The sequence below is a fragment of the Mytilus galloprovincialis genome, chromosome 13, assembly GCF_965363235.1.
Source record: "Mytilus galloprovincialis chromosome 13, xbMytGall1.hap1.1, whole genome shotgun sequence".
Taxonomy (NCBI): Eukaryota; Metazoa; Mollusca; class Bivalvia; order Mytilida; family Mytilidae; genus Mytilus; species Mytilus galloprovincialis.
The window spans coordinates 39,063,929-39,080,367 of record NC_134850.1 but is presented as its reverse complement, the minus strand read 5'-3'; the positions used below and the strand labels follow the sequence as shown (position 1 = coordinate 39,080,367).

Below are 16,439 nucleotides of genomic sequence, written 5' to 3'. Positions count from 1 at the left end.
AAAAAAACATTGATATCCATTTGGAATCTGTAAGTACACAGTCTCTTTTTGAATACTTAACCTTTTTTAACTTTTTAATTTTTGAATTGTACTGTTCAAATATGACATTGCTATTCATAATTTTCTTTTGACATGTATTAATACTTAGTCTCTGTTGTAATTCCTTAATCTTCATCAACTTTAAAATTTAAGAATTATACGAAAAATCGTACAATGCTATTTGGGATGTATATAACATTTGGGATGTAAACTTAAACTTTGAAATTATAGAATGTTCAACTAGTTTAAATTTGATAGTGCTATTCATTGTTTATTACACAGTCTCTGTCGTAATAACTTAACTTTCGTTTAAATTGATACAAATACACCAATAATAACTATCTTACTATGTGTACTGTCTACACAAGGCGATTCTTCAATAGGACATCTTTGATCTTTTGGTGCACAAACACAGTGTCCTAGACATGTGTTAGAAGAGCATCGTCTTATCAACTCAAGTGAGCCACCAGGAATCAAACGGAATTGGTTATGAATCATGTCACTTTGAAGTCCAACCTAAATAAAATGATTAAACAATAACCTAATATGTTTAGAAGTAGTTTTTTATATTTACATCGTGTGTTTATATTTGCCTATATAAGCTATATAAACAACGACGACATCGCACATACTTCTTGTTATGAAAAAGAGTTATGATGGCCTATAACACGAGCATTCCCAAATAGTTGTGCATTGAAGCTTTGTCTTATTCAGATGTGATGTAGAGAACAAAATTAATTTCCGGGTAAAACAATACTAACGTCGAAATAATTGACAAGGCTTAACTATTTCCTTAATTGATTGGGATTTAACACCCAATTTTAAGTAATGCGCAAATTAATGAACGCATTTAAATCTTATGAGTCAATATACAAAATCAATATCAATAAATCATCGAACTAGGATAACAATGAGTTCCAATGTGATAGTTTTGATTTTACCATGTGTAAAATCCTATATAATGTTGACAAGATCAGTTAAATATTAAGGTATTTGTACTTTACATTCTTAATAATAAAGGCGTTTTGAATATTACAAATTGAATACCAAAAAAAAAAAAAAATATTTGAGAAAAAAACCAGATTTTTATTTTAAAACTTGAACATTCATTTTCAGTTTAATAAATTTTAATACTCTAATCTTAACAGGAGACGTTCATAGGGTTTCAACCCAAAAAATGAATTCTATATCTATGCTGTCTTTTAAAACTGTTGAGATAAGAGCGTCACTAATGAGTCTTTTGTACACGAAACGAACGTCTGGTGTACAAAATTATAAGCCTGCTATATTTGATTAGGATTTTTTTCTACCGTTATACTAGTATGTATTTGTGAATCCGGTTTCGTTGCTTTGGAGGTCCTGATATTCCTCAAAGATTTGCTTTTGTCGTTTTGTATGTTGAAATTTGATCTTTGATAAATAATGTCTTACTTTATTAAATGCCTAAACACTGATGAACACATAATCATAATCAATTAGTTTTGTTGTATCTACTTCAAAAGTCTGCACTTTTCCCTCGTCTCCCTTGTCTATACCGTCATCTTTGTGTTGAAATTTCTTTGGTCTATTATCCTAAAAACATACACATACACGTATCGAATGTGGACCGTTACTAAATGCTCATGAATCGACAAGTGTTTTCAATGAGGCCTCATAACATCAAGATAAACATAACTAATAGTAAGCTTATTTTATTTGGTTGTACTAAGTTCATGCTTAGCGCACTTATTCATAAGGTCTAAGTCACATATTTAATTTTAATTTATTTATATTTAAAACTGCTATTTCGGAGTCTATCATGTGTGTTTATGATACACACATAGCCGTAGGCGGAATATTCCACGAAAATGCATTCAAACGATGGTCTAAGGGTAATTTAAATAATATCTCTTCTTTTTGCATAATCTAGGTCTGATTAAATAAAAATCAAAAGCATTTACTACCGCAGAAGAGTTTCGAATCAGGTTCACCCTCGAAAACATATAAATTAGCCGTATATATACACACATATATATATATTATTTTCCTCAGTGAGATGTTTTTGAAATTTGTTAGGGGGTAAAGGTTTAATGTTGCAATAGCAATGAATGTATTTATGGAATTCGTTATTCGTTAAACTATTAAACGATGGAATTTACTCTTAATTGAACAGTGTAAATGAAAACATTTCAGTCATCCTATTATAAATGTAAATTTGAAATCTTACACTATTAAGATCATCCAGCATATATCTACTACCAACAGATACCATATAGTAGTCTATATCAGAATGAAGATCAGAGAATCCTATCCATGCCAACCATAATTTAAATGATGACCACTTCATCCACCAACCATCAACATGGCGATTAAATTCAGCAGCATGGTCCGTTTCAATAGCAAACGATCCTTCAAAAATAATGTGTGTTATGATATTCAAGATACGTGAATCTCCAAAAAATAAATATTTGAATGATACCCGGCAAAACATTGTTTCCTCTACAGTATTCCAGTTGGTTCTATAGGCAATACCGATCAAGGTTTTTTTGTTTAGAAAAGGAATATTTTTTTATTGCAAAATGACAAACATTATGCTAAGACAATTACAATAATCAAAACCAAGGAGTAAACAAAAACTCATATAACCAAAAGACATTTAAATCAACAGTAACTTATAAATAATAAATAGGAAACAACACGAACTCCACTAGACACCGGGAATGAAATCAGGTGCTCCTGAAGGGTAAGCATTTCCTGCACCGTATACGGCACCCGTCGTGTTATTTCTTTGTTCAGTTCGGTAATGATGGAATAATGAGGAAGAATATCAGATATGCAACAAAACTATAATTTATTTTTTTTTATTTATATTTTCGGTAATAAATGTTATTTTGCACTTCTGGCGTATTAAAATTTTGAACTTGTTGCCTTTTGTTGGCTGTTGTTCGTGTGTTTCTTTGTCAATTGTGTTATCCAATTTATTTATATTGTAGTCCTGTGGTGTTGAGTTGTCATTTTAATGTTATATTTCACATGGCTATAAAAGAGGGAGGTTTAGCATGCCACAAAACCAGGTTCAACCCACCATTTTTTCCTTTAAAAATGTCCTGTACCAAGTCAGGAATATGGCCATTGATATATTAAAGTTCGTTTCTGTGTGTGTTACATTTTAACGTTGCGTCGTTTGTTTTCTCTTATTTTTGAGTGTAAATTCACATTGCGATGAGACGTGTTACGGTACTTGTCTATCCCAAATTCATGTATTTGATTTTAAATGTTATATTTGTTATTCTCGTGGGATTTTGTCTGATGTTTGGTCCGTTTCTGTGTGTGTTACATTGTAGTGTTGTGTCGTTGTTCTCCTCTTATATTTAATGCGTTTCCCTCAGTTTTAGTTTGTTACCCCGATTTTGTTTTTTGTCCATGGATATATGAGTTTAAACAGCGGTATACTACTGTTGCCTTTATTTACTAAAATAAAATTTAGTGTACGAAACAATCATATCATGTATTTCAATCCGCTAACTATAATGAACTATAAACAATTAAATTACACAATGAAAGTAAAAAACGAAATAATATGAAGACACACAATATTGAATACTAATGATTTTACCTGTAATTGGAGGTGAATTGTCGACGAAAATTCCATCAGATGATTCTGTTATACAGGCTTTCGCCCCGTTGCATGCAATTACAGTAACAAAGTATTCACCACCGTCGTGTAGATTAAGTCTTGTATAAGTAAAATCACGTACAATTCCATTCAGCTGTTAAGTAGTATATAAAATAATTAAAGCATATGACTAACTCATTTTAAAACTTTACATACCTTAATACTGTAAAAGAATTAATCGAAACTATCTATTAAGTCAATAAATTTATAATTAGTATTTTTATTTTTTTACTTTGCACTTGTCTTTAATCGGGACTGCAATACAATCATGATGATAGGTCCTTATTCAGATAATATAAAATTAGAAGCAACATAACGGTCCTTAAGAAATATGTATATCAGAAATGACGATCAGAAAAAAAATCCTTGCTAATCCATGTAACAATCATTTATATTAGAATATGATCTCATTAAGATTTGTTGTTAAGATGAAACGCATTAAAAAAAATTGTTCTTATGACCGGTTTTGATCATCACACTAAGGTTAAAATATTTGATTTAATCACATTTTCGTGCAGCTAATTTACAATACTTATAAAACATATGTATTACACTCTTTTGTGTTTATCAAATAATAGACTGTTTCCTTCTATATGGACAGATATAACAGTTACACTTTGTAAAAACTAATGACACCAGTTAGATTTTGGTTTAAGCCCCAGTCCCACTAAACCACGATCGCACCACGCTCACCGCGATCTTAAATAGATTCAGATCGTGGTGTGGTCGCGGTATTAGCGGCATGAAAATATAAATTTTCGTTGCTTTCACTCTGATACTACGTCCTCATTACGCTTCTACAACGATCCCGCTACGATTATATCACGTTCTCACCGCGCTTATTCTGCCACCTCACTACGCTTATCAAGATCTTTCTACGCTCATCAAGTTCTCACTACGACCATACCACGAGTTATCCGATTGCAACACGATCGTGCAGAGCTTCTACTGCGATCAAAGCACGTTCTTACCACGATTATACTACGTTCATACCGATTTTACCACGTTCTCAGCAATACTATCAAAATCGTCTTCCATTTCAATACAGTTCCATTCCTTCTATTTCTGATTAATATGTAGATTTCTCGGAAACAATACAGTCAAGCCACCAAAATCTACTAGAACACATGGGCGTGGTGGTAGGTGTTGATTCAGAGTTAGAGAGAGCTCTGATAGTTACGAACCCAGATCCAGTAAAGATGTCGGAACGACCAATACAACCTGAATTACAACCTATTCCTGGCCCATCAATCTCAAGTGACGATATTTTAGTGAACGAAAGTAGAGATGACACAGATGTGTGAATATAAAATTAGAAGATGTGGTATCATTGCCAATGAGACAACTCTCCACAAGAGACCAAAATGACACCGAAATTAACAAATATAGGTCACCATTCCGCATAGGCCTCGAAATAACAATGTAAAACAATTCAAACGAGAAAACTAACGGCTTTATTTATGTTAAAAAATTGAATGAAAAAAATATACTAGTATGTAACACATTTATTACCAAACTGCAATCACTGATTTACAGGCTCCTGACTTGGGATAGGCATAATGTGACATGGTTGAGCAGTTAGAGAAAATGGACAAGAAGTCCTTATTACATACAGACAAACAAAACCTGGAGAGATTTAATATATTTTATGTGAAAATGACAATAAGAATGAAAGTCGTAGTATGAACGTAGTCAGGTCGTAGAAAGAGCGCGATGAGGGCGGCAAGGTCGTGCTAGAATCGTACTAGGGTCTTGAACAGCGTGGTGTAAACGTGGTATAGTCGTAGTGGAAGCGTAGTTGTGTCGCGGTAAGAACGTGATGGTCGTAGTGAGGTCGTAATAGCGTCGCTGTGAGATCGTAGCGCAGTCTCTCCGAATAGAATCACGCTTTCGCTACGCTCTCGTTACGTTGGTACCGCGGCCTTTGCGATCTTACCACGATCTCACTGCGCTCTCACTACGCATCTACTACGACCTGATTTCGCCACGACCGTATCACGATTGTTTTGAACATGTTCAATGTTGGCCACGCTCACCACGATCATCAAGACCTCACCATGACCGTACTACGACCTTACTGCGATCTGCACGATCGCACTACGATCGTCAAAATTTTCATTTTTTTCACAGATCGTAGTGCGATCGTGGCCTAGTGGGACTGCTGTATAAACAATCTAACCTATACAATTTAAAAAATTGAAAAAAACCCACTGTATTACCTCTGTAGAAGTTGAATTAATTTCACCACCCTTGTGTGAATTTACTGATATATACTGTCTTTCAATGTATGATTCCCCGTCACTAACTTCCCATGTGATTTTCATGCCGCTCCTATAAATAATTGAGTTTTCCCTTCTTGATCCAAGCTGCTGAAATAATTTAGGCTTGCTACTGAAAATTGGAGGGGAATCATCAACCAAGAGACCATTTGATGTTGCTTCAGAGTATAGACCTACAGCATTCAGAATATATATTTGTTCGTACTATTCAGTGTTAAAAAGAAATTTGAGCAATATTATTTAAACACAGTGACTGCTTAATCGTATCCATTACTAATGATATTCCTTAGAATTATTATTAATCATATCAAAATATATATTTTTAAGAGAAAACTTCTGCTTTTTTTGGTATCCTTCATTTGTCTAGTTTGTAAGAATACACTATTTAGAATTACGCAACGTCACAAAATCAGACTCTTTTGATAATGTGTTAACATCCATCTTTTAATACCTATTTAAAACAAATATATATGTTCAAATATACTTAACTTAGATATGAGGTTGCATATGATTCAATTATTCGGCTTTGAGCGATCATGACTAAGGTAAATCAAGAAAAATGCGTTGAACGCATGCAAAAATAATCATAGCTTGCTCTTTTCAGATTTTCTGAAAGTATTTGTTTTTTGTATGAAAGTTTGAATGTATTTGCAAGGAAAATTTTGTAGAACAGACGCTTTTTGTCGAGTTTTGACAAAAAGTATAGAAATAAATGGATAAGAATTACCAAAAAGGAAAGATATTGCAAGTTTATCAATCATTATAACAAGCTAATAGATATTATACCTGCTTTGTTGTATGCACGAACAGTTACGTAGATTCTGGTGTTTGTTGGAATTGGCTCAGTTATATTTGGAAACACAACTATGTCCGTCAACGGCAGATCAGTCTGTGATATAATATCATTTCCACCAATTGATGTTCCCACTCTAATGGAGTATTTATCTAAACACGATTCTGGATCGTTAAAACCATACCAAGTTGCAGCTACATATGATCTGAAACCATATCAAATTATAAAATTTTTGCCGTAAAGCAATCATAAACATTTCGAAAAGTTTTCTGATTAGCAACTTTTTTCTTTTTTTTTATTAATCTACATTTACTCTTCCATTCTTTATTTGAATACTGGTGATAAAGTTTTCCCACTTCAGCTACAACACTAAGATTTTGCTATTTTGTTTAATGGGTTATTTGTATTTGTTTTGCTTTTAGTTGGTGGATTTTTATTTTGTTTCCATTGCGTTTAGTCGTTCCTGAAACAGACATTAAACCTCAGCTCTATAAAACAAAGGCAAGTATCGTTAAATTATATTATGATCTCTTTTACGTTAAATTTTCCGTGTTTACATTTGAAAAAACTTGTACTTCTACATTGTATTATAAAACTCCTCAGTTTTCATAATAAATTCTATAAGTCGCTTTGAAGTACCTTAAAGATTGATAATTTATGTCGATATAATCTGCTCCATCCTTTATTTTTCCAATATTTGGAGGACTGTTGTCAATGATAACCCCATCAGAAGTAACAGAAGAACAAAGATCAGCTGTATTACATGCAGTAACTGTAGTGTAATATCGCCTACCGACAGCAAAGTTTATTCCTTTCAAAACAAACTCTGAAATAAAATGTAAATGAAACATGATATATGATTTTATACAGGTTGGTGTATCACAATGTATAATACAATGTATATTGGCGACATCCCAATAAATATACATATATTTTAATCAATGCTGTGAATCTATTTATTTGTTGTTTGTTCATACCAAAGTTGACAAATAACAGAATTGATAACTATACAGTATGTATGGAGTTGAACACGATGAGCCATGTATCTTTTTTTTGTATGATTTCAACGTCGCGCTCTCTTTTGTGGGTTCATTTTGCCTAGTGTGTTCAATGTTTGTTCATGTCTTGACTTGATATGTACATGGACTTGTCTCATTGCTTTTGAATATACCGATTGAGTATTGCTATTCTGGTTTTGATTTATTAATCCCTAAACATAATGGTAACATATGTTCTACCATATAGTACATGGTTATTACCATATGTAATGAAAATAATGATTACATATCTTGCAGCTCTCAATATCAGTTCTATTGAAGCAAAATAAATTAAATTTAGTTTACCATGTATTAATCCAATATCGTGTGTTTGTAACACATCATCACACCCTGCACAAGTTCCTATAGCGATTTTGTAAGTCTTTATTGTTGTATGTGGGTCATAAAATTTTTCCCAATGAGCCCCAAGCTTGGCTGAGTTGGTTTGAAAGTCTATATCTTTCTTAGTAAGTTTAATATCATTAAAAAATCCATCAAATACTTGTCCAACTTCTGGTGGAGTTTTATCATAAATGTAACCCCATGATGATGCTGTTGTTACTAGATTTGCTTTATTGACTGCCTATAAGTAGAAATAAGGGTAAAATATTGAGTTTGAAACATGTAGTTTACATATCATGTTTATCTAATTGTTAAAAATTCTTCAATTTTATTTTCAAAGCATGCTTCCCTATTTATATATTTATGCATTCTTGAATCTGAAATGCTGATGTATGGATGCTGTCATGAATGTTGATGATCTTTGCCTTGCAAATGTTGTATGTAATCAAAGTAATGTCCATATGTATAAAGGCAATAGTAGTATACCGATTGAGAGAAAACAAATCCGAGTTACAAATAATATGTATAAAGTGTTTATGGATGAGTATCATACCTTAACTGTAATGAAGTATGGGTGTCCTTGGTGTGCATTGATATCCAAATACTGAATAGAAACTTCACAGTCTTCACTAGTCTCAATCGGCTGAACAATATCTCCAAAGTTTGGTTTAGAGCCTACTTCTAATATATAATGTTTAATTCCACTTTCTAAGTCGTAAAACACATCTTTCCAGCTGAAATAAACATGTAACAAAATGAAAGAATAATATAAGGTCATACAAGTTCTGTTTTGATTGACTAAGGATATATATATACTTAGGATGATTTTTCAACTATCTGCACATACTCTGTCATTCGGAAAATCATAAGAGTAAGCTCTTTACTTTGATAAGTCATTATCTTTATACATGTACTCACCATGCGTTAATTTCACTAAAATCTCTAATATGTCTGCCATCAATTAGAATGGGTTTTGATGTTTGGTGTGGTGGAGTGGTATCTACTCTGATGGAGACAGAGTGTGCTGTAGAACTTCTTCCAGAGAAATCAATCCCTTGAAATTGAATGGATGCAATAGTATGAGGGTATGTTGTAACATTTATTACAGAAACAATGTCGTGAAACAAAATATCGTTATCTGTCCTTTCATCATTCACATATATAAACCACGGAATTTTAACATACGAACGTCAGTGAATTTGTGTTTTACTATGAGGTTTTTAATTTACAATTAGGTATTATTATATTGCTTTGCTGATAATTAACTTACTTTTTGTATATAAAGGTTTAATATAAGCAGATAAGATTCTAACAACTGACTAGTAATAGTTCAATGTAGAAATAAGAGGGAGAAACAAAGTAATTACTGCAAAATAAAGTCTGACATCTCTAACGGGTAAACCTGAAACATCTTTGTCTAAAACAAATATAAGTATAATGAAAACAGTGTTTATTTGGAAATACGAGGTAAATTTAGTAAACTTTTTATTCTGTTAAGTTAAATGTTTTATCTTAAAGTAAAAAAATAAATGCAACAATACCTTTAACTGATGCAAAATAATCATGTCCGTTCTGTAAATTAAGATTGTGAAATGTTACATGGTTCACAATACCAACATTTGTAAATTCAACTATATCTGATCCGCCTTCTACAGATCCTGTTAAAGAAAAACATTAAGTTATAGCTCTACAGCTGCAAAGAATGAAATGTTTTATGAAAAATATCTATATATGTTTAGAATAGACGAAAAAAGCGGCGAAAAATTCTTATAACAATATATTGCGACTTATCGAAATTGTGTCTACAAAATGTGTTTCTAACACACATGTAGTATTAACATGGGACAACAACCAGGCCAATTTACTGCTTTCTTTTAATTTGTTCGCGATAGGTTCTTGGGTTTCAGACTACCTGATTGATATATTTTACAAAGATAAGAAATATTTATATCAAATATAGTTCACTTTGTTTTTTTGTCATGTTTTTTCAAACAAATACATTAAAAAAACTAATTTCTTTGGATTTCATTCAAATTCCATGATTTCTTTTCACTTTTTGGTTTATATTTTCAAAATGGATTCATCATTTACTCCCATGCACCGATTGCATTGACAATATTAATTTATTGCTACATTGAAATCTCAAATATTTTAGAAAATAATATTTAAGGAATGATGGTAATATTTTTTCTGTCTATGAAGAAATAACATACAAAATGTGGTGCACACTAGTCTAATAACGCTCGTAGCGGGTTATTTGACAGTGTGCACCACATTGTTTATGTTACATTTGTATTTCGAATAGACTGAAAAAAATGTTACAATATTTCCTTAAAATTTTATTCTAGATTCCATATTCAAGGAGTAAATCATAAAAAAAAACGTTGATGACGTCACAGTCAAATGACAAAATTAGGTCTATGAGCTGATAATTTTTTTTTTATCACAGCCAATCAGAAGACGTGTTACATCCAAAATTAAATTATTTCATAATCATCCTACCAATAGCAACTTGGTATTGGCGTATTCCAGTACTGTGACTTGCTGTACCATATTCTTCAACATCCATAAACGATTCCCAATTTACGAAAATATCGGAGGTTGTGGTCTGAAACTAGTGCAAGAAAATTGGTAAGTGAACTGGTAAACATCTCATAGAAATACAAAGCTGTAAGTGTGTTTTTCGAACTTGATATACAGCAATTCACTGTTCAGGTTAGGCTATAATTCACGTTTTGTGAGTTGAACATTGTAACTATTGTAACCACAATCCCTTCCTCTTTTACCGAATTTGACTCAAAGAACTAGTATAATTTTCGGCTTTGTACTGACATGAGCAACACGACGGGATGATACAAAAGGGGGGCAGGATATCCTCCTTCCTCCGGAGTACCCGAGATTACCAATTCTTTAGCGTGGTTCGTGTTTCTCAATCTTCTATGTTGTGTGTTTTCTACTGTTGTTTTTCTTTTTGTTTCATTTTTCATTTTACGCCATGGCGTTGTAAGCTTATTTTCGATTATTGAGTTTGAATATCCCTTTTGTATCTTTCGCCTCTGTTTTGTTAATCATATGTTTTGCGGGACTGGTGTGTATTTGCATGTCGGGTAAAGCATGTTTAGAAAAAACGCATTCTCTGTCTGACGTAATCTAGTCCATGTATCGTTAGAGTAAAACACATACAAAATTGCGGTTCTCAATACTCATCAACTTGATTAGAGCGTAACTGATGAGTCATTTGTAGACAAAACCAGTGTCTGGCGTACACAATTGAAATCCTGGTACATATGATGATTGATTTACAGGGTATACAACAATGACAGGTTAGCAAACTGCTTTTCTTTTGGTGGCAATCCACATACGTCAAGTAAGAAACTTTCATATTTACATTTATCTTATTTTATCATTTAACATACCTTGTACTGAATTTCTGTAACTGGTCCAATCCAAACTTTTCCTGTTATAGGAGAAGTAAGATCAACAGTGATACCATCACTGCAAACATTAATTTCCTCTAGTAGTTCTGTCCACTTCTCATGATGAATGGGTTTTGATGGAGCGTGAATGCACATAGTGTAACGTTTACCGTGTGCTAGAGGATTGTCGTCATTAAATAAAACGTTTATAAAAGCATTCTCTGAAAAAAAATCAATCTCATATGGTTTATCGATATTGTATATAGATATAAGAAGACGTGGTATGAGTGCAAATGAGACAACTCTCCATCCAAGTCCAAATTAACCATAGGTCAAAATTCGATTTATCTTTGAGTATTTGCAAAGGTTAAGCATACATTTTGTACATATAGAGCTCATTATCATGAAAAAGAAAAAAATATAACTAAAATATAACATCACTTATCCCGTTTGCATTGAAAAATAGTTCCGATTCATATAGGGACACTTTTTGAAAAACATAATCATTCCCCTTAAGAAATCAATTTTCGCAGTAAAGAATGATAAATTATAAGGGAAATGTGTTTTTTTTTTTACATTTGACATTTAATGTTTGAGTTGGTCATATATAAAAGTAATATATAACTTTTAAAAAAAGTTAGTGCTATTAAACGATTATCAGACCGAACCATGCACAGCAAAATGTAACTAAGCGTATTTATGTTTTTAACTTTTCTTTATCATGTAATTGGTTTTTGTTTCATGATTTAGCTTGGATCATGGGCAGGTTTTCTCGGATGATTTGTTTAAATTTTTATTCTAATGAGGCCTTTTCTATCTATAAGCAGTCATCTTATTTTGTTTGATTATTTGTTTATTTCCTTTATCGTATGCATGCAAATGAATTTGAGATGAACGCTTTAAGAAAACCACCAAATTCATTAAATAAAAAACAAAACAATTTCTGTAGCAATTTGTAAATATTTTACCTGTATGTCCACATGTAACAACATCCGGATGTGAACATGGATCAGATAGATGCATGCTGTTGAAATCGTTGTAGTATGTCACGGCGTCTAATGTTTTTATTTCAATTACTGCCCAAGTAAAGTCTTTATGTCGAAGTGAATGCCACACTGCACTTAAAATGTTTTTATACGGAGTGTAATCAACGTCTTCAATATTCCATCTGCCATTTTCTTCAAGATAAATTTCTTTGCCATATCCATCTCTAATTGATCCATCTGAAAGTCATAAACATGACACAGGATTTGTATTCCTTAAATTATTTTTGTAATGTAAAGTTTATTGTTATATTAAAAACATATTGAACTGTTTACGTTCTTTAACCAGCAAAAGTATAAAAAGAAAATTATTATTTTTGTACATACCTCCATTTAATTGTTGCTCTCCAATACCATCTACGACTTTGTTTGGAACAATGATTTGATTTCCAGCTTGAATTTTGCACTGTTTGATTTCAGCAAATGCCGTCTGCCACACACCGGCTCTATTATACCCACGTAACGCAATAACACGACATTTTGAAAAATCCATTTGCCCCAACAAATGAATTGTAAAGTGTGACTATAAAAGATATAATTACAATGATATTTTGCCTTATTGTCTTCGTGATTTTACAAATGTTGAAATCTGTGCAAATGAACTTTTAAAGTTCTTTTTTCATGAATATGAAATTCATGCAAAATCTGTGAAACACTATGTCAAAATTATCTTTAAATTCTATATCGCCAAAACCAATACGTAGATTTTTCCTAAAAAATTATTATCTACCTCAAAATTTATTATTTTCAAATTCTGTAATGAAAATAGTTGCTGTATCCATGATTGGGCTTATGTTGTAAGATGTACATCGTTCCGAATGAGGTTGGTTAAAAATACAAATACAATGTTTTAATAACTTTCCATATCTGTTTAGTAATCAAGCTTTAATTCAACGACATTGTCTGTTTCTTAAGAAAAAAAGTCACAGCTTTAGATAGTTTTCAACGTGTTTGCTAATGAGTATCATTTTTTGTTACGTTTTAAAAGAAATTACGATGGAACAAATGCATTATTTTCAATGTTTGTATTGTAAGTTGCACTTCAGAAAGCTGTTGGTATAATTTCATTAGACAAGTGATGACATCATTTAGTTACTAAAATGTGTGTTTATGGATCAATATTCCGAAACCTAATTCAGAAAATAATATTAACGTACAAAAGAGCTGTTTGCTGCAGTTATATTATCCGCCTTCAACCAAGAATGATATATTCCATTTGATCTATCCTGTAGATTGTATTCATAATGTGATACTACTTTTTTTGCTTCTTCTTCATCCAGAATGTCGGGATCATACATATTTGCAAATACAACTTCCATCTAAGATTAAATAAAATACCAGTATGTTTCTAACAATAAATGATGTATATATTGACAACTAAAGTTTATTCTAATGCACAATGTTATGCTTTTAGAACTGCTATCTATATGGTAAGAATCCCCAATCAGGAGCCTCTAATTCAGTGGTTGTCTTTTGTTTATGTATTACATATTTGTTTGTTAATGTACATAAATAAGGTCGTTAGTTTTCTCGTTTGTATTGTTTTACATTGTCATTTTCGGGCCTTTTATAGCTGACTATGTGGTATGAGTTTTGCTTATTATTGAAGGCCTTACGCTGACCTATATTGTTTATTTCTGTGTAATTTTGGTCTCTTGTGGAAAATTGTCTCATTGGCAATCATACCACATCTTCTTTTTTTTTATTTTCTCCTCTTTTGACTTCCTAGTAACTGTTTCTATTTTATTACGGTGTTATCATTTTTTGCACGCATGTTGTTATATTTAACTTAGGAAAATGTACAAATCATAATATCAAAAATTAGCACATTTAAACAAAATAAATCAGTACGCCATATAACATCATAAATTTTCACGTTAAAATAAATTTAAAAAAAGATAGGATAAGAGTGATTCAAATGGTAAAAAAATAAACAGTACCTTATCTGTATTGTTAGTATGATTTGTATATTCAATCGATATAGGTCCGGCAACCGGTTTGTTCGGTATGATGGTAACACCACTTGTATAAAGTGCAGGAAAACAAACGTCATCTGCACAAAACTTCACTGATAATCGGTATGTTCGTCCAGGCTCAAGAGTAAGATCTCCCACGGTCAAATTATTGTATTGTTGAATGGAAAAATATTGGTAGTCTATTTCATTAAAGGTGTTCCAAAATTCTGAAAATTCAAACATTCTTATAAGTTTCCATCTGAATGAACCTCACATGGTATATTAATTTCAATATTTCAGATCAACAAACATGGTGTATTCTTTCAAATTTGCAATATTGTATCCTCATACTACCTGTGTGAATTTAAGTACCTGTTTTTAACTAATTTTTCATTTTAAAAGATAGAATTATGAATTTTCTTGTCAGATTTATACATCATACAAGTTAATCCTTCAATCTATAAACATACAGCTCCAATTATGACACACCAATAAGTAGGTAGGTATATTTTTTAATTGCTTTCTAAATTAACATATATCTTTAAAATTCAATAATACATATTTTGAAATTTTATGCAATAAGCTTTTACTATCACATTTGCAATCAAGGTAAAGATTGGTACCTATTAAAACGTTCAAACCCCATGCATTTGTTTGTATCTGTACTAAGTCAGGAACTTGCTGTTTATTGGTTGTCTTTTGTCAATGTGGTTTATTAGTGTTTCTCGTTTCTCGTTTTTTTTAATATATATAAGACCGTTTGTTTTCCTGTTTGAATGGTTGCGAAGGCTAAAGAAGCACATAAGATCACCCCTAGTTTTTGGTGGGGTTCGTGTTACTTATTCTTTAATTTTCTATGTTATGTCATGTGTACTATTGTTTGTCAGTTTGTCTTTTTCATTTTTAGGCATGGCGTTGTCAGTTTATTTTCGATTTATGAGTTTGACTGTCCCTTTGGTATATTTCGTCCCTCTTTTGAAGAACTTTATCATATAATGGTTTACTTTCACAAATTGTGACTTGGATGGAGAGTTGTCTCATTGGCACTTCTGTAAATAGTTAGTCACTCAATGTCTGCACTTTCAGAGCACTTGCATTACTTCTGCTTGTTGAATTATCGTGATGAACAATACTTAGTATACACTTCAGGGTAGGCTTGTTTCCGTTATTTGATGTTGGATATGACTTAGTATTTTCTTTCACCAGTTACTTTCACTTTATTGCATGCTGGTTATATTTTCATTACACCAAGGCAGACTTTTCCGTATTTGATTTAAGTTATTATTACTAGTTCTTGTGTTTTATTAAGTGTTTTATGGTATCAATATAATAAAAGTATTTACCACCAAGCCAATACCGTTCATCTATACTCCAAAACGCATGTGTTATGAATGGTATATAATCAAATGGAATTTGAAAATATGTGCTCAAAGTAGTAGTGGATACTTGAAAATCCTTGTCTACAGCACACTTTGGTCGGGTATCCTAATGAAAATAAATACAAAACATTTATACGAAATGAGTTTTTATATTTTCCCCTAAGGGCAGAACAATTGTTCATCTGTGGACGGCAGACTGTTTTACTATAACATATAGTGCATATTGTTTATTTGTTATATTTGTGTATATTTTTTCTTCATCAGATTTGCTAACTTATAATTATGCTAAGTCCATGGGCCTCTTTCACGGAATCTGCAGAATACGTTGACGATAATTTAAAAAAATTGTTAATTGAACTCTTGTTTTAATTTGGTAAACGGATCCCAAAGAAAAACATTCAGTTTTTGAATAACAAACATGATATGCGTAGAATCATTTTGAAATTAAAGCGGCATTGAAGAGACAGTGAGTTTGAGCTAGATAAAAAAAACAATCCACTG

General features: G+C 31.8%; 1 protein-coding gene across 2 annotated transcripts in view; it reads right to left on the bottom strand.

Moving 5' to 3' along the window:
• LOC143056054 (uncharacterized) overlaps positions 1-16,439 on the bottom strand; it is a 30,253-nt gene that overhangs the window by 13,418 nt on the left and 396 nt on the right. Inside the window, exons 2-19 of one of the 2 annotated variants that reach the window (XM_076229129.1) lie at positions 15,903-16,044; positions 14,545-14,786; positions 13,762-13,923; positions 12,932-13,127; positions 12,530-12,784; positions 11,562-11,782; positions 10,648-10,759; positions 9,687-9,803; positions 9,064-9,199; positions 8,699-8,879; positions 8,110-8,386; positions 7,406-7,592; positions 6,760-6,971; positions 5,914-6,146; positions 3,635-3,788; positions 2,246-2,427; positions 1,471-1,611; positions 440-555 (exon numbers count right to left, since the gene is read on the bottom strand). In XM_076229129.1, the coding sequence (XP_076085244.1) occupies positions 1,483-1,611; positions 2,246-2,427; positions 3,635-3,788; positions 5,914-6,146; positions 6,760-6,971; positions 7,406-7,592; positions 8,110-8,386; positions 8,699-8,879; positions 9,064-9,199; positions 9,687-9,803; positions 10,648-10,759; positions 11,562-11,782; positions 12,530-12,784; positions 12,932-13,127; positions 13,762-13,923 (2,754 nt within the window). In that variant the 5' untranslated portion in view covers positions 14,545-14,786; positions 15,903-16,044 and the 3' untranslated portion in view covers positions 440-555; positions 1,471-1,482. Of the gene's footprint in view, positions 1-386; positions 556-1,470; positions 1,612-2,245; positions 2,428-3,634; positions 3,789-5,913; positions 6,147-6,759; positions 6,972-7,405; positions 7,593-8,109; positions 8,387-8,698; positions 8,880-9,063; positions 9,200-9,686; positions 9,804-10,647; positions 10,760-11,561; positions 11,783-12,529; positions 12,785-12,931; positions 13,128-13,761; positions 13,924-14,544; positions 14,787-15,902; positions 16,045-16,439 lie in introns of those variants that run through there. The other variant, XM_076229128.1, reaches the window with a different exon arrangement.